The 20,376-nt window shown below is 39.6% G+C and overlaps 2 protein-coding genes across 2 annotated transcripts; one reads left to right on the top strand and one right to left on the bottom strand.

Moving 5' to 3' along the window:
* The first annotated feature begins 2,571 nt into the window (after positions 1-2,571).
* Positions 2,572-5,907, top strand: mansc4 (MANSC domain containing 4). The gene is made up of 3 exons (XM_028585566.1): positions 2,572-2,839; positions 2,967-3,101; positions 3,953-5,907. Exons 1-3 carry the CDS (start codon positions 2,620-2,622, stop codon positions 4,816-4,818), a joined length of 1,221 nt encoding a protein of 406 aa, XP_028441367.1. The 5' UTR covers positions 2,572-2,619; the 3' UTR covers positions 4,819-5,907.
* Positions 5,691-14,598, bottom strand: mrps35 (mitochondrial ribosomal protein S35). The gene is made up of 8 exons (XM_028585568.1): positions 14,421-14,598; positions 13,220-13,269; positions 12,864-13,031; positions 11,784-11,844; positions 11,466-11,605; positions 9,479-9,588; positions 9,301-9,370; positions 5,691-6,219 (listed from the first exon to the last, which is right to left on the bottom strand). Exons 1-8 carry the CDS (start codon positions 14,551-14,553, stop codon positions 5,950-5,952), a joined length of 1,002 nt encoding a protein of 333 aa, XP_028441369.1. The 5' UTR covers positions 14,554-14,598; the 3' UTR covers positions 5,691-5,949.
* Between the last annotated feature and the right edge of the window lie 5,778 nt (positions 14,599-20,376).

Below are 20,376 nucleotides of genomic sequence, written 5' to 3'. Positions count from 1 at the left end.
TCTGTTCAATTGACTGCAATATGTGACATACTCATAATGGTATATTAGCCTATGTCATATGCAGGGTTTTGTCCTCAAACTGCATCATATTAGCTCTGTCCTAATTTCATATTTCATTCTAATTCTAAGCAGGTTTCACAGTATGTTGTGCTTCAGAGGTGACAAAAGTAAATATATTCAAAGATTTCTGTATGCATACTAAATCCACTTGATTATTGAGTGTGCTGTTGATTGCCACTATTGTCCCACAATGCAATGCACAAAGATAATGAAGAAAATGCTTGCAGCTGCAGAAGAACAAAACTAATTGCAGATGCTGGTGCCACAGCTCCAGGACGACGTCAAAGATGAAGGTAAGTATATAGAGCTGCAATTTACAATTATTTTCAGTATTGATTAATTTGTTGATTAATTGTTAGACTACACAATGTCAAAACATTTAAAAATGTCTGTTGCAATTTTTCAGAGCCTAAGGTGGCCTTACCTAACCTAACCTAAGCCTTAGGTTGCTTGTTTTATCTGAAAAGTCCCAAAACTAAAGATATTCTATTTATAGTGATTTCAACACTAATTGTATCTTTGTGAAAACATTTTGCTTTCCCGTTAAGTCTAACTGGCAGTGAAGTTCCAAAGTTGCAGTTTGATTGATGTCCATCTATGCACATGTTGTATTATTTTAATGTCAGTACTAACGTACATTTGTTATCTTGAATGCAAAAATATTAGAATAAGTATAAAACTTGTGTGTAGTATGGAGTTAAGTCATAGCTATTGTTTAATGGAAGCAACCACTTCCATCTGGTGGTGTTAAGACATCATTACTCTTTTCCTGTCCACATCAACTTAAGCAGTTTAAGATGGTGAAACTTGTATACTGGGTTGAATGCCCTGATACTCAGGTCGGTTCTTTAAGTCTAACATATATAAAAAATACACACTTGCTTGGAGGCCACTACCTGTAAGTGCCCATCCAATCCACCAGTGTCTTTTACAAACCAAAGAATAAAGGCTGGTGTGAAGTTCCCACTGCACTCCAACTAGGGCACAGGCTAGATACTTTACTATATACTTTCAGTCTCTAAGTCACTACCAAATCAGTCTGCTAGGATGTCTGTCCTATCTGTAGAGCTACCTTATATACAGTAAAGACTTGTTAGCATATTGTATAATTTTTCTGTTAATACAATTAGAGAAAATCCATTTAGAAGAGGTGAACATATAATATGGAATCTGAAGAAATGTTTTTGTTAGCTAGGACTGATTAAATGCAATGGTATCTTCTCCATTTTAGTAGGAGTAAGATTGATTTCTATTTCTATATTCAAACCATTTCTATGGAATAGTTTCCCCGTAAATTGCAGCCTACCACTTGCACTCCACAAGCTCTTTATCCAAAAAGGTGCTTTCAACTCCCAGGTGTAAACTGAGAACGTGGCACTGTGATGGAGAGACAAGCTCACAAAAGGTGAGAGAAATGGCCTAAGGTTTATTCTGATAATCCCATTTGAAAGAATTCAGGCAGATTGCTCCCAATTATGGCAATCCACTCTCCGCTATCTGACCTCGCTGAAAACAGATGGCATGTGTTGTGTTTGTGAGAACAAATGTTACAGCCTAGTTCCTGCTTAAACTAGAGCAAGATTTACTTTACAGTGAGTGTGCTATGTGGTGTCGTAATACATGCACTGTGGAGATTCATCCAAATCAGGATAATTCACAGGCCTAAATAATGTTTTTGTCCTACACGTTTACAGAAGGTCAACCATTTTAAAGGAGATTTTAGCAAGACAGAAAGTTAAAAGAATAAATGGTTTCTCTCATTTAAGTAATTGCTTCTTCATGGCCTTCAAATGCTCCCATACAGGGGTGGACAAATGGAATACCTTCCTGTATTCCAATAAAAAAAAAAAAAAAAACACCACAAACTGTAGCTTTGAAAATGCCACAGAGATGAGTCAAATACAGGTACTGAACATGTTGTAAGCTTGTAAACAGAGATTGAGAGTGAAAGTTCATTTTTGACCTTGAAAACAGCCAGTCTTATTGTCAGTTGTTGTTTTCCAGTTCAATGATGAACTTCCAATCTCAGTTTTTAAGCCATCATGGACATAAGTCATTAAAGTGCTCAGAAACAAAATGAAAGTGGCATGTGATGTGATCAACTTCAGAGAGAGAGAAAGAGAGAGAGAGAGAGAGAGAGAGAGAGAGAGAGAGAGAGAGAGAGAGAGGGATTATATTTGACTGTATACTGTAAGGTGATTCTGTTATTGTGTCCCACCCCTGTATGGTATTCCTCATATTGTATTCTATACTAGCTTTGCAGATTAGTTCTGCTTTTTGTACCAGTGTCCTTTATTAAATTATACAGTAGTTGGTGCCGTTCTGTCAGAAAGGTAGATACTGTAATGCTAATCAGCTTCTGCAATATAGCTGCCATGGCTCAGCCTGCACACCTTACGCAAGGCTGGGTCTCTCCAGGTGCGTAGCTGTGACACACCTGGAGAGAGACCGGCACCAGTAAAATCAGACCACTGGCTCCACTTCATGCCTGTCAACTCCACAGATGTCGATGCTTTGTCCAGATTGTAATTTAACATGGTCTGACTTACATTACGCGCAATGAATGTCACATGGGGTGCGCTGATGGTTTTGAGTCTGGTGTGCCACACTGAGTCGAGGTGCTCACCGACCTCGTATTATAAGAACTGCTGGATTCGACGCTTCCCCGGGATTTTCATCGATATCGAGGAGTCCCAGCGGAGGGGAGCGCAGCTGCTGAAGTATTACCAGGAGGAGACGGCGCTGAAATGCAGCCGCACCTGTTGCCTCACGCGAAATTGTGAGTAATGGTTCATAATCAAGACACACACATATTGAACCGTATAATGGCATTCTTTAACTTTTCGACCATTTGTAATGCTTCCACTGATCCTCTACACTGGTTTTTATCGTCTTTGCTCTTACAGTTTCCTGTAATCTGGCCATATTTCACTATGATGCCACTCAAGAAAACGTGAACTGCTTCCACCTGCACTGTCCAACACTGGAGAGCTGTATTCTCAGCCACAGAGGCAACGTTGTTTTGTACAACATCACGAAGGGTAAGTAAAGTGTGAGTCCTGAAAATTGCTCTAATTTACGATTATGTTGTCTGTGGTTATACTTTTTACTCTCCCTGTATGCATATAGACTATACAGCCAGGGCATATTACGTTCTCAATTTATTTTGATATGAGCTATGAAACTATGGGAAGTACACTTACTGAAGTAGCTAATAAAGTAGGCTATTATATTGAGGTACCTGTATTTAACTTGACTTCATTTTCAACCCCTTCATTCGTGATCTCATAAAATGTTAATATTATATATAATATCATCACCACCTCGATGAACTGCAGAATTACTTGAAATTAATTAATCTCGGTAAATGCTTTTAAATCCAAAATGAAATAAATGGAGGCATACTCTTTAAGATGTCAGTGTTTTCAATATTCTTTTTTATTATTTTATTATTATATTTATTTAATTATTTTAAATTGATGAATTGCTTTGCTTTACTTGAGTTGTAATAAAGTTCTTTGTCCCCTTGTGTTTTTTATATGCTGCTGCCTGTCTTGGCCAGGTCACCCTTGAAAAAGAGATTATTAATCTCAATGGGTTTTTCCCGGTTAAATAAAGGTTATAATAATAATAAAAACTACAATACAATGCTATTTGCAAGTAATATATAGAACAGGACTCATAGGTAAAAACTAGTAAAGGATCTGAATACTTCTTCTACCAATGAGATACTACTACTGCTACTAATAATAATACAGTAAAATTAATGCAAATAAAATAATTTAATTTCTTTTGGAAAAATAAAAAAAAACACAATTATTCATGATTAAAATGTTAGACACATTTTCAAAAACCAGTATGTTTATACCAACAACATATCCTTGTTTCCTAGGCGCGGATCCTGACCTGCTGGTGTTTGGAAAATACTTCACCTCCAATGTACGTGTGTTACCCCACCACTACAGTCGAGGCAACGCCTCAGAGCCGCTGCCCTCAGACAAACGCCAGTTCATTCATCCACCTCCGCCCGCTGCACTGCCTCTGACTTTAGCACCCACAGTTAAACCCCCCACCACAGCAAGCGGAGTGCTCACCACATCCACCCATGCCACCAGTTCCACCACGCTGCAGAGCACCAGTCAGCCTTCAGCAGTTCCCACAACTACAACTGCCTTATCCTCCACTTCAAAGACTCCACTAGCTTCATGGAACAATGCACAAACAACAACTCTGAGCACCTCCACTTCTCTTGCACCCAGCTTTACTACACCTACTTCATCCACCACAGCAACAACCCTCAGCCCTTACAATCCCAAGACCACTCACGCCTTTTCTAGCCCAACTGCACGGCCCTCTACTTCCCCTACCCAGCATCACACCACCACCTTCTCTCAGTTGTCCACCAGCCCTCTAACTTCCACGACCCTAATAGGCAGTATAGAGAGCACCAAGCAATACCCCAATGACACCAAGGGCAGTTTGGAGAGTAACCACACTGGAGGCAGTGAGGAAGGACAGGGTGTCAGCGGAGAGGACACCTTCGGGGGTTTGGGACCCGGGTGGCATGTAGCAGCTCACACCTTGCTGGTTGCAGTGGCCATCTGTATCACAGTGCTGCTGAGCTGCTGTTGCTCCATTCTGCTGGTCGTGAGCTGGAGGGGCCAGAGGAAGAGGATGGGACACTACCGAACATCGTGGAGAGGGAAAAGAGGCTCCATGCGTCTGATAAAGTATGTGCTGGTCAGAGAAAACTCCTGAAAGTAGGGCCAAGACAAAAAAAGATGGAACCCTCTTTTTTCTTTTGTTTACAGCAATATTTTTAATAAAAGGAATCCAGGATGAAATGACATTTGACAAATTAGAATTTGTACCAACTTATTTTTGTAAAATAAGTTTCACATAATGGATTATTTTAATAGCAACTTTGCTTTATTTTAAGCAGATAGGGATGATAATTGAGTTACTGTCAACTGATGCATTGAGGTTACAATTCTGCATATTTAAACTGAACAGGCAGAGGCATTGTGTGGATTAGATGAGATAACCAAATACGTAGTTGCCATGATTTTGGTTTCACTTGTGACGCAGTGACTTTCGACAGAAGATCCTAACTCGGCCAATGTATTTGATTGCAGCAATTTGCCCAAAGAAAGACGATATGATGTCCATTTGGCTGAACTACATTTTGATTTACTTCAACGAGTTTAAATTGATGTTGATGCCAAACCTCAAGAACTTTGGCCAGTTGTGTTCGCTGGTCTTAAGTGGGCTTTAAAGAAGAAGAAAAAAAAACTTCAAAGGGTTGTTCAGATTGCCAACAATGTGCAATGATAGACCATTTTTTACTGTGTGGCCTTCAGTGTTTAACCCTCCTTCAGTCCAGCACATCTCCTTTGTGCATTGAGTTTCTTCTGACCTAAAAGTGCACGGACCACAGACCAAAACTCCTTAAGAAGGTTGAGGTACTTTTCAACAACCTGCTGCTGAAAGCATCCTTTCACTAGGGTGCCACTGACAGTGATGAGAGTGGGATGGGTGTGGACTGAAAGGGGATTTCATTACATAAAAGCTTTAACCATCATGCACACCAACTTCACACAACTTCCCAACTTCAAAGACAGAACAACAGCATACATTAGTCTTTTATTTTTGTATTAAAGACCTGATGACGGTACATTTATTTTGGAAAATAAATACAGTAGTTGAGAACCTTGAGGTTGTAATATCCTCATGTATAATGGAACAGTAATTATCTACAGTAATCTGTTTGCTACTGGTACGTAGATGGAATCTAAAATGATACATGAGGCCACAAGTATTAATGTTTTTGTGGTCCCTGCTGCACTTGGTCACCATCTTCATGTAAATAAATGTGTACATTAAGCTGTATTACAGGTTGAGTACTTTCTTGACAGCCTCTTTGTACTGCAGCATGGTGCTCTCGCTTTCTCCTTCATTCTTCAACCTCGTGACAGAGTCCTTATACTCCTGCACTTCTTTTCTTCCCAGCAGCTGCTCTCGCAGTTCCTCGCCTTCTCCTTCCCCAGCCACTTTCATGCGTACTAGCATATCTAAGACGTTTCTTTGGGACGGGCTGTCTTCCCAGCTGTACTCCTCCATGTCTGCCACAGTCTTATCAGCCTCCCAGGCCTCGGTTTTCTAAAGAATGAGAAAAACGGAACACATTTGTTACCTTTAAGCGTGATTTATGGTTCTGCGGAGGCTCCACACAGAGCTTTCGCCGTAGCCTACGTAAGTGGCCTGAAGTTTATACTTGGGCGTTGGTGTGTGCGTCGATCTAATAGCTGGGCCGGCATGTGTGTGGGGATTGAGTGGTGGAGCGAGCGATTGACTATGATTAGCTTCGGAGCGAGTACCGACTCTAGAGGAATAGTGAGCGAAACAAATTGTCTCCCCTGTGCTTTCTGACCACGGTGGGAAATCTGTAGCAGTAAAAAGTTAACCCTCTCCTTGATTTCATGTTTATCGGGAAGGAGAACCAGGAAATGAGAGTAGGGGGAAATGCAATGTTATCAAGCCACAGCTGAGTGACGGGTCTCGCCGCAACATGTAGTTAAATTTTTTGAGAGGTGCACGTCAGGCTATGGCGTAGGGTCCATTTCTCCATGTGGCCACGGCGTAGATTTAACGCAGATGCATAAATCATGCTTCACACGCAGACTACAGAAGGAGATTTATCCAAACTGACTAAAAACAGGGTTGTCTGTAGCATTAAATTTGAACTGTGTATGATTGTGGAAGAGGTTTGAATTTGTTCAGCAAAGTAGAAAGAAATGTAACATTAACAACATTATGTTTTTATGGATCTTGCTCAGTCTCTAGTTGGGAACACATTATGCCAACAGATGTCAAATATGGGGGTCCTTGGTCACCACTCACCCCTTCTTTGATGCTCCTCTCACAGAGATAGTATTTCTCCATATGTAGTGCTCCCTCTGCTGCCTGTCTAGCTGTCACCACATTCCCTTGAGAACAATACACCCCATTGTGCAGCAGCTTAAAGCAGGGCATCGACAGAGCCTCAGCTCTGCTGCTCTCCAGGTGTTTGAGGTTAATGACCATCATTACCGCTATACATATCTTATCCCCATAACATCCCGTCTGGAACAAGTCCACGCCCTAGTGAGTGAGGAGAACTTGATACTTGGGAATACATCAGTGGCTTCCTTTGAAATAACGAAGGCCTAATAAATAGTAGTATTAGTTTTAGATTAAGAAATGTTCTGCTTTGTGCCTCGCTACAACAAAGAAGGCTCTGCAGATCATCCTCATACAAACTGATTAAGTCATGTGTTACTGGCAAAGTTGGCATTCTTCCTGATGCGGTTGTGGATTTAATACAATATGCTAAATTAAATAGTGCAAAGATGACAGCAGGGACACCATGTCTGTCCTTGCATCTGTCACTAAGTAGTTTGGTCACTAGACAGAATAACTAATAATTTGCCAGGAGACAAACCACCTGTTTTCCTGATCGAGTTCATGTACCTGCAAAATAACATTTATATTTCAGGGAAAGGACAGGTGTTGGGCATAGAGGCACTAACTTAGATGGAGTGCCTCTAGTGGTAAACTTCCCTCCACATTGGAGGCAGCTTTGAGGGGTCAGCCCCAGCGCCGGCCTGGATTAGCACAAACTGGAATTAGCAGGGAAGGTCCGTCTCCCTGAGTGGGGAGATAAAATCACCTCAGTGGCTGTTAACAATTGGCCTCTTTGTGGGCTAGCATTACAACCTAAACGCAACGCCACTCTCACAGCTTCCACAAGCCTGCTGGACAAGCACTGTGCCTTCCATTGTGAGTCTAAAAGGGCAATGGGCAGTGTTCTGCTACCTGGCTCGGACACCTTTCCCAACTGTGAGAATTTTTTTTTTTTTTTCATGTGACTAAGACATGACCGGAAAATCTCCTAAAGGCAAAGGTTGCACAATAAGGAGAGTCACTTTCTTTTATGTGGTCTGGCTGCAAATTCATGTGAAGAGCGCCTGGGCTAATGAGCTGGTGGCAGACTTCTCTGATGTGGCATGGCTGGCTTAATGTGAATTAAGAGTATCAGGGTCAACACCTGATAGGGGAGTCTGTTTCCCCCTAGTCTGTGGAGAAATGTCAACTGGACAATGCTGCTGTTTGCCATCCTTCTGCCTATTCAAGTCTGATACCTCCCTAATGGGCTCAGTCGCTCAGATCGTGGAGCAAGATGGACAAGAATTCCCCAGGTGAAAGGTACTGGGCCATGTCACCAGCCATATGTAAATATCATCAAAAGAGAAAGATGCAGATGGAGGAATACACATCTTGTAAAGAATGTAGTTTTTGTAGAATATTTTATTCCTCAAATAGAGCAATACTAATTTTCTTGTATTTTTACGAAATCTTAATGCACACTACAATATTGTGCCAGTTCAGTGCCATTCCAACACCAACCTGTAAATTTAGGGCTTGAACATTCAACTCAATACAACTTTATTTCTCCCTGTAAGGACAATTGTATGCAGCAGTTTGCCATCCAGATTAACAGATACAAAGCAAAATGAGAGAAGAAAGAAAATATGTTTATCACAATAAGGTTAGGTACATGCAATTGGTAATAAATATTAAAAAATAAATATCTAAAAAAAACGCACAAACGTCTCCCTGCTCACTATACCACAGTTATCCAAATGCATTATTTTGACTTATTTCATAGAACTTGCATGCTTAGTTAAAGTAATAACTTTGCTAGCAGTAGCTTTACACAGACTGATTATACCACATAATACATCAAGTGAGGGTCCTGCAGTTAATGCAAGCCATGTGATAGCCTTTAATATTGCATACCGCAGCTAATCAGATCAGTTATCATTCATCTGATCTCAAACAAAACCTCTCAAAGTGACAGCAGTGCTGCGGTACAATTGAGAGCTACCAGTCTTTAAATGTATGGATACTTGTTGAAAGAGGATATAAGGTCAGTAAACAAACAGGGAGAGAGTGGACAGAGATAAAAAAAGGCACAGGTTTCTCAGCTAAGCCCTGGTAGAGTTTGTAAGGAGTCGAGGTACAAGCTGAAGACGGATCTGAAATTTGTTATTACTCCATTGGGCTTATGGGTAGGGGCAGTATTTCCCCTATCCAGTCACTGAGACTGATGCATCTACCTGCTCCATGTCATCTTCAGTCGAGACAGAAATGGGTTCAGTGGAGCAGAGTAGAGGAAAATAACTAATATTTTCAACTCACCCAAGACTCGTGGTAGAGGACAGTTAGCAGGTACATGGCATAGTCATGGTTCTGCTGTCTCAATGGGCAGCTGGTAGAGGGAGGGAAGAAAAGACAAAAGGGAAGAGATTCAGGGCATTTGTTTTTTCTCTCTCACTTTATTATTAGATATATTGGACCATAAAGAATGAGTGTTTACCTGTCAGTTGTAATGGTGAGGACATCAGTATCTTTGCAGTATCTCTCCCCAACAAGTTTAAGCATCTTCTTGCGTGCATGGTCATCCAGATTTAAACTGGACAGTTTTACCTGCGATGGCAATAATACAATTAGATAACCACTGGAGAGAAATAGTTTAGGTAGCTGTTGCTCCACATAAAGCTTTGCAATGTAAAGAGAAATACACAGACAAAAAGATTAGGGCAGATGGGATTTCATTATGTACTACATCTCCTGTCTGAAGCTCTATCTCTTTAGATCAAATAAAACCCCTAGCCAAACTAAAAACAATGTTTGTTTTTTTAACCTATACGGAGCTTTGACTGTATTGATGAAAATACTTATTACATATTCGCTGTGGTTAAATTTTTTAGATCTGGAACCACATGTCTGGCATTCTGGCATTTTGTTTCTAGGTTAAAGAAAAATGCAACACTACTACATTTGCTCATCGTTCAAGATTGATTGCATTTTTGTTAAACCGAAAATGTGAGATTTGCCCTCTAATCTATTTTTCTGCCTAATCCTCCTGGATTAATGTCTGAATAATTCCCACCATGCTGATATAATCTAAGGCAAAGTTTCAGTGGGGCAGATGGCTAGTGATTAATGGTAGAAATTACACATTTCCACATAAGAAAAATACAAATTTGTCAAAAGGCAGTTTAAATTCCTGTATCTGTGTAGTAAAGTCTGATTTCATCTGACATGTTTTAGAGCGCAAAAAGCCTGTTTCATTAAGTCAGTCTGGCCAAGAGCCCATTCAAGCCCATTTCCAATTTTCCAAATCGAGGCACCAATCACAACTGTTGAGGCGGGCTTTACACGATGATGATAGCGCAGTGACGGCGAGCAGCTTTTTGTTTACATTCAACATGACGGCCACCGAAGCGCAGCAGCCCATTGATGCCGCTGTCGCTGCTACGTCACCCGTATCGTTGGTCTGATTGGTTGAAGGACTATCAAATTGCGCCCAGAGGCATTTGAGCGGCGTCTGTTGGTGACGCCCCTTTGGAAATGGGCTGTAAATGAAGCTTGCCTTCTCAGTTACAACTGAGAAGGGTCTGGTGTCAACCGGGCTAGAAAACAATACAAGCAGCAAAGATAAAATGGAACAGAATAAGAACAGCTTTCTTTGGCATAGTAAAGCCAGATGAGGGACTTTTCAGACACCAAGTAAATGGTGTTTTGCTCTCTTTTGCCCTTTATATCAACCTGTGAAACTAAAACAATGAGGCTAACACCTTCACATAAAAGTATGTGATTGTTAAAATATTAGCTACATTTTGCAAAGGATCTGTTTTTGTTTATGACCCATGTAGAACATCTCTGAATGTAATTGCCATTTGCTAAATCTTTTATATTGTTCTATTTTAACTGGAAAATTATTGGCATATTGTGTTTGAAAACTTCTTGGAATCTTAAGGGTGAATCTTCTTTTTCATGGATTGTGGTTCATACATGTTTTTATGTGTTCACATGTATGGTTCTGGTCTGTGGGGAGGGTTACACATGGCTGGATTAGTGGTAGGGGGGATTAAGAGGAATATCAAAATGCCCCAACAAATGTGTCAATGATGAAATGTTTTGCTACTTTATCTGTGAAAGTACAAAGTTGTCAAATAATAAAAACACAAATTTCTATATAATTTAAACTACCACAAGAACAGCAACAGAGCTTCAAATGTAAAATAATCCTATAGGGCTGTAATCTCGACGTGATGGCATAATTTCTTAGGTTTGAGGTCACTGGACAATGAACGTCTCCTAAATCACAGGGACATGTCAGCTGGTGATTATGCATCTCTGTAAATCTCTAATCTCATTTTACATGTCAGGTTTCTGCACAAATGACTTTCTACACACAGTTGAAACCCAGTTAAAGCAAAGGCCATCAAGTAAAAGCAGTCAAAACCAATTTATAGAAAAACCAAAGACAAAAAAAAACGAACGGCAAGGAAACTCACTTTGAGATGAACAATGCGAGCTGAAGGGTTTCTGACAGACAGGCCGGCAGACACGTAGTCTGTGCTTCCTACTTTGATAGGGAAGTGCTCGTCACATTTTTTGTCAGTGTCCAAGGCAGAGGGCCACTCTGTACAGAATGCTAAAAGCAGGGAAAGATTTTTTTACATAACCGGAATACGCCTATATATTCTTATTTAAGTTAATAATAATAATAATAATAATAATAATAATAATAATAATAATAATAATAATATATTGCTGCTAAACGCCACAAAATATGAAATAGCATTTCCTTTTACAATTAAAAAAGAAATTACGTTTCAGAGCTTCACAGTGTTTCTTGATGGCTGCCGGTGTCAAATGAAGAAAATTTGGTATCTGAAAGAGATTATGAGCAAGAGATTATGTGACTGTTCAAATGCACAACTGTTCATTTATCAAAAACACAAAAATGTTCTGCAGTCTTAATATCTACATCCCACATGCGTAAAGCAAAACTCAAACATCACAGAATTTTAAGTCTACAAAAAATATTTAATGCCAGATATCATTGGTTTTAAAGGGCGTAGTAAACAACATCTATCCTCTTTATCCTTTGAGTAAAGGATATTATATCATATTTTATATCAACATTAAATTATTATTATACATTTTTCATAATCCCCATTCTTGGCATGTGTTTGGACAAAAGCGTGGGAATCGGAAAGTCACTGGTTCAAATCCCCATGCAGAACAAGTATGGAGTGTCTCACTGGCAGCTGGAGGTGACAGTTTACCTCCTGGGCACGGCCAAGGTGCCCTTGAGCAAAGCACTGAACCCCTCAAATTGCTCCAGGGGCGCCGTACCATGCTTAACCCTATGCTAGCCCCTAAACTGCATGTGTGTGCTGTGTGTGTAAAGAGGGGATCTGTGAAAGATACATTTCGAACTGTGAGTTATCTTGTGTGGATTGATGAAAAAAGAAGTAATTTAAAGTAATTTTATGGCGAAAAAGTAAAAAAAATTAAATCAGCAAGTAGCTTGAGTCCAGATGGAACAGCTGGTGTCTGGACACATCAGCTCAGTAATCCGGGCACAGAGCCATCAGTACTGCAAGTGCATCACCCAGCTACAATAATACATAATAAAAACTAGGAGGTAAAATCTACATTGACAGATAGGATACAAACAGATACAGCCCACGGTCAACTGTGGCTAAACTTGTAGAAGATCTTATTCTTTTGAACCGTGTGGGAATAGCGCTGCAACTTAATTCAGTGACCAATACATAAGCATTTGTAGTCCTCCTTTGTCTATTTAATATGGTTGTCTGAGGAGGTAATCGCCTGTTCTTCTTGTTTCTTCTTTAAGTCTGAAAACAGCAAGCTGTGATTCTATGTAAGTGATGAGATCTGACCTTGATCAGCTCCAAGTTGCCCTTCTTCTCGGGAGGAACGCCTCCCTTCACAGGGTAGCCCATCCTCACAGGCAGGGGGACAGAGCTCGGTCTGAAGGGGGTTGCTGCAGGATAAACTGCAGTCCAGTCCTGATCCACCGGCATCTTTTCTGTCCTGGGCTCCCCTGCCTGACCCAAAACATAAAAGACAAAGGAAGCTTTTCTTTAGGACATTATTTAAGAACGTTTCAATAAAAATCATCAGTGCTATTCTATTCAATAAGAAATATCATCCAATTTCTTATTGAATATCTTGTCTCATTTGAAATATGTAATGTAATATATTGGGAAATCAGACATAAAAGCTGCACACTTACAGTTCTCCTGGGTCTTCTGAAGAATCCTCTATCGCCTCTATCAGGAAGGCCTACAATTCATAATGTTTCAAGTTTAGCCACACACGTACATGTGTAAATGTCCACAAAAAGAAATGCGGTAACAGCACTTTAATTAATGATGCTAACACGGTTATCTGTAAACACTTCATTTATGATCACTTGTATTTAACAGTACACTTACTCATAATAATAATAATAATAATATACTTTTATTTTTTCTTGATTAACACCATGCATCAAATGTGTAGAGATGTCAGAATAATGAGTAGCAGCACAGCGCCCCGAGCAGTTGAGGTTCTGTGTCTTGCTCAAGGGCACCACAGCATTGCCCTGGCGTACTGGCACCTCTGCAGCTATCAGTCCACAGTTCGTACCAGGACTTGAACCGCTACCTTCCAGTCCCCAAGCCAGGTCCATACGGACTGAGCTACTGCTGTACTGTATATAGTAAATAAGACCTGAAAGTGTACTGGTTTAACGAGAAATTTGTCAATATACAGAAAAATAATAGTAATATAATAATATTTTGTCATTAGGTAATTTTTTAAGCAAACATCCCAAGCTATATAGTTGCACCTATCTCCAGCTTTTTAATTATGAGCATTGGTTGCCTTTTATGATAGTAAATTGACTATATTTGGGTTTTGTGGAGTCAAAACAAGCAATTTGATGACATTACCTTGGGCATTTCGAATTTGTGATGAACAATCAGTTTTTTTTTTGTTGTTGTTGACAAAACGATTGATTAAAAAAGAAAATAATCAGATTAACTGATATCAACAATTGCAGCTCTATAACTAGTAAATAGGCTATATATTATTCTAGTTCTTTCAGATTAGGCTAGAAGCTAGACTATGAATCTGTTTTTGAGGTTTTATGCACCATCTACTGTGGGTAGATTATAATAGGAAGAGAGAGAACGTAATCTTGGTAGTGATCATAATGAACCAATAAAATAGATACAGGAACCCCTGACAATACACGAAGATACTACTACAGTTATAAAATCGGGATGTTCGTGTAAACAGCTCCTCATGCGTCCAGTTTAGAAGTTTATACACTAACTGCAAAGTACATCACTGTCAAAGAACAGGAGACACCTTAACATGGCCTTGGTAACTGCATTTCAAGCGTGCAGCATGCATTTGTGAACTATTTTAGCAGCGACAAAATAACTCACCTTTATTTACATTAGAAGAACGTATAGACAAATCCGTCGCGTATGTGACTCTGCTCACTGATTTCTGGAGTCCAAGACCAGAAACATTTATTCGACCTAGGGACAGAAATGCCTTGCTTGTGTGTGAAGCCATGTTGTTCCAACTACTACGGACACCAGCAAGGGACAAACCGCGAGATTTGAGAAACGTTTAACTTGGCGCAGAGTGTGTTTAGTGCCCCCTATAGGTGAAGACAGGTGTGGAGTCACAGCTTGTGATTTATGATGGGACTTCATTCAAGCGGAGGTATACTTAGAACAATATTTTGGTAAAAACAATAATGGAAACAGCCTTTCTCCATTCATATTTAAGCTGGTAGTGCTTTATCACTGTGTTTTATCCATTGACATATATATCCGCCAGCTTCCGCTTTTTGAAACATGTGGTGCGTTCAAATACACCTATAACATCATATTTCCGAGGTAGCAAGTCGTGAAAATGTCACTGAGCCTCAATGAAAACACACCTAAAGCGTTCTTGTTTTTGGTTAGAACCTGTTTAAACCATGGATGTATTAAGAGAAGGTTTAAACACACTTGAAATGTGTAAGGTCAACTTTGAGTTGATTAGCATACAGAGACATTTGAGTGACGGGAATGTTGGACAGTGTGTGTATTTGCATAAACAGAAGAGAGCCTGCATGTGGGGTAAATTTGCAAAGATGTTTGTCTTATTTTTCATGGTGTGGTTGCCCAGTTTGTACAAAAAGTAGCTAGTTTGAAATGGGAATACAACGAATAGATTTGTTAACTCTCCTTATTACGTTTATGACAACCGTAGCACGTTTTGCTCTTCAGTGGAAAACTAGGTTAGGCTATAGCTATGTTTATTTAATGGTGTTTATGCTTTTACATTAGGCTCCATAGTATGGACCCATTTAATCTGAGGAAACAATGCAAAAGGAATTAAGGATTAATTTGTTAGGGGCTCAAAGGGGAAAAATACAAACCTTCAGTAGCCTGGTCCGTGTTCTGTGTCATTGTGTGACTGTATGTTAATTTGATTAAACACAACTTTATTTAGGATTATGCACAATAAGGTCTCAATTTAAAGTAAAATGATGATGCTCATAAAACTAGATTTTGACACAGAGCCCATGCATTTACAAGACAGGGCCACCTACATTATAATGTACCATCTTGTTTGATACTGTACTTTAGTACTGCAAATACCTATAAAGAATTGGAATTAATCAAATTATGCCATACTTATGTTTTAGCCTAATGTGTGAAACGAACAGTAGGCCTAGCCTAAATCTGGGGCTTTTGGGGCCCCTGGAAGTCTTAATTGCCCATGTTGCACGGTTGGTAATCCATGCAATGCCAAAGGGATGCTGGACAGGGCCCTAAATGTGTGAAAATAAAAACAGAATGTCCTGATATTGTATTTTGGAAATTAAGTAGCAACAAGATATGTGTATAGCAGCGAGAAATACACATTGGGTATATATTGAAGTATAATCAGTGTTGGTAATTCATTTATCACTATGAATTACCATAATCACCAACATATCGACCACGACCACACTGAAAGGCAAGTATTGACATTCTGTTGAAAATATCACAGATTCATGTCCCCCAGGTATTGATCCTGATAGCACTATACAAGTGGATGAATCTGAAAATGTTTTCTGCAGGATAACATGTAGTACTAGTATTATTCCAGTAACATGTAGTACTAGTGCTATTCCAGTAACATGTAGTACTAGTACTATTCCAATTATAATCAACAACAGACCATACAAAGTGGTGAAGCCCCTAAGTAATAAGAAGTTGACTGCAAACATAGTCAATTTAGCATCCAGTTCACACCAGCCACAGCCTGTCCCAAAAGAAAATGAGACGGTGTCTGTTTCTTGGTTACCTTTGATTTAACTGATCTTAGTCGACTACCACTACCACTGCAATGATAGAAAAGGATAGGAAAATTAGATGTGGATTACTAAATATCAGATCTCTGTCTTCTAAAACAGTACTAATAAATGAATTGATATCTGATAATCAAATTGATCTATTCTGTCTTACTGAAACCTGGCTGGGCCATGAAGAATATATTAGTCTAAATGAAGCGACTCCTCCCAGTCATATTAATACTCAAATTCCCAGAGGCTCAGGCCGAGGAGGGGGAGTTGCAGCCATATTTGATTCAAGCCTGTTAATTAATCCTAAACCTAAACTAAATGATAACTCTTTTGAAAGCCTTGTTCTTAATCTTCAACATCCAACACGGAAATCAGTACAGCCAATTATATTTGTTGTTGTCTACCGAGCTCCAGGTCCGTATTCTGAATTTTTATCTGAATTCTCAGAGTTTTTATCATGTGTAGTCCTTAAATCAGACAAAGTACTTATTATAGGTGATTTTAATATCCATGTGGACGTTGACAGCAATAGCCTTACTACTGCTTTCAACTCACTACTAGATTCTATTGGCTTCAGTCAGAGTGTGCATGAGGCCACGCACTGTTTTAACCACACCGTCAACCTCGTGCTGGCATATGGTATCAAAATTGAAGATGTATTAGTATTCCCGCAAAATCCTTTATTATCAGACCACTTCTTAATTACTTTCGAATTCTTAATACCCGATTATACGACATTAGATAAAAGCTACTATACTAGATGCCTATCTGACAGTGCTATAGCTAAATTTAAAGAAGACATTCCAACAGCACTAAACTCATTAGCTTGTTTTAATACAACAGAGGACCTTTATGTAAACTTTAGTCCCTCTCGAATCGACAATTGTGTAGATGGTGTTACGGCCTGCCTACGGACTACTTTAGACTCTGTTGCTCCACTCAAAAAGAAGAAGATGAAGCAAAGGAAACTAGCACCTTGGTATAACTCCCTAACTCGTAAATTAAAGCAAAACTCGCGAAAACTTGAAAGCAAATGGCGCTCCACCAAAATGGAAGAGTCTCGTTTGGACTGGCAAGACAGTCTGAAAACCTATAGGACGGCCCTCAGACATGCCGGATCAGACTATTACTCATCATTAATAGAAGAAAACAAGAACAACCCATGGTTTCTTTTCAGCACTGTAGCCAGGCTGACAGATAGTCACAGCTCTACTGAGCCATCTATTCCTCTAGCTCTGAGTAGTGATGACTTCATGAGCTTCTTTAATGATAAAATTATAACAATTAGAGATAAAATTCATCACCTTTTGCCCTCAACTTCTAATGGTTCACCTTTCAACGCAGGACTGCTAGAAAGAACGACTAGACCTGACATATACTTAGACTGTTTTTTTCCTATAGACCTTCAACAACTAATGGTAAAGGTATCTTCAGCAAAGCCATCTACCTGTCTCTTAGACCCCATCCCAACGAGGCTACTCAAAGAAGCGTTACCCGTGGTAAACACTTCATTACTAGATATGAGCAATATGTCCTTATTAACAGGTCATGTACCGCAGTCATTTAAAGTAGCTGTGATAAAACCTCTTCTGAAAAAACCCACCCTCGATCCTGAGGTCTTAGCAAACTATAGACCTATATCTAACCTTCCCTTTCTCTCCAAGATCCTTGAGAAAGTAGTTGCTAATTAGTTATGTGATTTTCTCCATAGCAACAGCTTATTTGAAGACTTTTAATCAGGATTTAGAAAGCATCATAGCACAGAGACGGCACTGGTGAAAATTACTAACGACGTTCTAACTGCTGCAGACAAAGGACTTGTCTCCATACTTGTTTTATTAGATCTTAGTGCTGCATTTGACACTATTGACCATACAATCCTGTTACAGAGATTAGAACACTTAGTTGGAATTAAAGGAATTGCACTAAGCTGGTTTAAGTCTTATTTTTCTGATCGATCTCAATTTGTTAATGTTAATGATAAATCCTCTAAGTACGCAAAAGTTAAACATGGCGTTCCACAAGGCTCAGTGCTTGGACCAATTTTATTCTCCTTATATATGCTTCCTCTTGGTAATATCATTAGGAAACACTCAATTAACTATCATTGCTATGCGAACGACACCCAATTATACTTATCAATCAAACCAGACAAAACAAGTCAGTTAGCTAAACTTCAAGCATGTATTAAAGATATAAAATCCTGGATGACCAATAATCACTATTGTCAGAAATCTAGGAGTTCTTTTTGATCAGGATATATCCTTTAACGCCCATCTAAAACAACCATCGAGAACAGTCTTTTTTCATCTTCGTAACATTGCCAAAATTAGGAATATCCTGTCTCAAAACGATGCTGAAAAACTAGTCCATGCATTTGTTACTTCCAGGCTGGACTATTGTAATTCCCTTCTGTCAGGTTGCTCAAATAAGTCCCTTAAGACTTTCCGTCTGAGCCAGAATGCTGCAGCACGTGTTCTGATGAGAACTAAGAAAAGAGATCATATTTCTCCTGTTTTAGTTACTCTGCATTGGCTTCCTGTGAATTGACTTTAAAGTCCTTCTCCTGACCTACAAAGCCCTAAATGGTCAAGCACCATCCTATCTAGAACAGCTCTTAGTACCTTATTGTCCCACTAGAGCACTGCGCTCCCAGAATGCAGAACTACTTGTGGTTCCTAGAGTCTCTAAAAGTAGACTGGGAGCCAGAGCCTTCAGCTACCAGGCTCCTTTCCTGTGGAACCAGCTCCCAGTCTTGGTTAGGGGTGCAGACCCCATCGCCTCATTTAAGAGTAAACTGAAAACTCTCCTCTTTGATAAAGCTTATAGTTAAGAAGTGAGGAGTTGCAGCGTCCGCCTAACCCGGCCCACCTGCTTCTCTTCGTAGTCATCAGATTTATTGATGATATAATCAATAATAAAGTGAGAGTAGAGGGAGGCGGGCCAGTACAGCCTCTCATCAATGTTTTCATTTGTTTCCTTTTGTATGCATCCTGTCCCAGAACTGCTTGTTACTAACCTAGCTCTGGGGAGTTTACTCCCCGGAGTCCTTATGTTTCTTCTTCCCTTCAAACGCCCGGCCGCGTCCTGCTGCGTCTGCTGCACCCACCCATGCTCTGCAGCGCCACGTTTCATCCCGCAACGTCCTGCTGTGACATGAACTACAATGACTACCTTCAAAGTCACTGTTCCACTATCTATAATGCGACTATTATCGCCATCACACCCCCAACCGGCCCCGTCAGACACCGCCTACCAAGAGTCTGGGTCTGCCGAGGTTTCTTCCTAAAAGGGAGTTTTTCCTTGCCACTGTCGCAATAGCCACTGCTAATGCTTGCTCTTGAGGGAATTACTGTAATTGTTGGGGCTTTGTAAATTATAGAGTGTGGTCTAGACCTACTCTATCTGTAAAGTGTCTCGAGATAACTTTGTTATGATTTGATACTATAAATAAAATTGAATTAAACTGAATTGAATATGGTGGTAATTAATTTGACCAAACTAACATTTGCCATAATAGGCTTTTTAGTGAGAAACTTGGAATGTAAAGTGAATGTGTTTGCATAAAAGAAAACTGAAAAATTCAAAGTCATCATTTTGGGCCCTGGGGACCTGTGATGGACATTTTTTCACTATGTTATCACATTTTATACTAAACAATTATTTGATTAAATAAAAAAATTATTTGGAATTCAAATAATTGTTAGTTTATTATAAGAATCACGGAATATAAAATCTGACACAAATACACTCTGTGGATCCATACATTGGCAGCTGTGGCTAAACTATCACAAATAATAATCCCATACTTAGTATTATCATAATTATTGTATTATATAATACATTACATTTTTGCTATAAAACATCTCACTTCTTCACATACATTGTACTATTTTTGTATGTTGGCTACTCGATAGTAGGCTACCGGTAATAAAAGAGTAGGCTATCACTTTGTTGTTCGCTCATGTTGTGAATAAAAAATTTTCTCCAACCCCTGAACGCAGCATTTGTCCAGGCGCAGGCTGCGATGCACTTCAAAGAGAGAAGTCCTTCAG

The sequence above is a fragment of the Perca flavescens genome, chromosome 8 (assembly GCF_004354835.1).
Source record: "Perca flavescens isolate YP-PL-M2 chromosome 8, PFLA_1.0, whole genome shotgun sequence".
In the NCBI taxonomy this organism is placed as follows: Eukaryota; Metazoa; Chordata; class Actinopteri; order Perciformes; family Percidae; genus Perca; species Perca flavescens.
The sequence above is the reverse complement of the archived record's forward strand: the minus strand, read 5'-3'. Positions and strand labels throughout refer to the sequence as shown.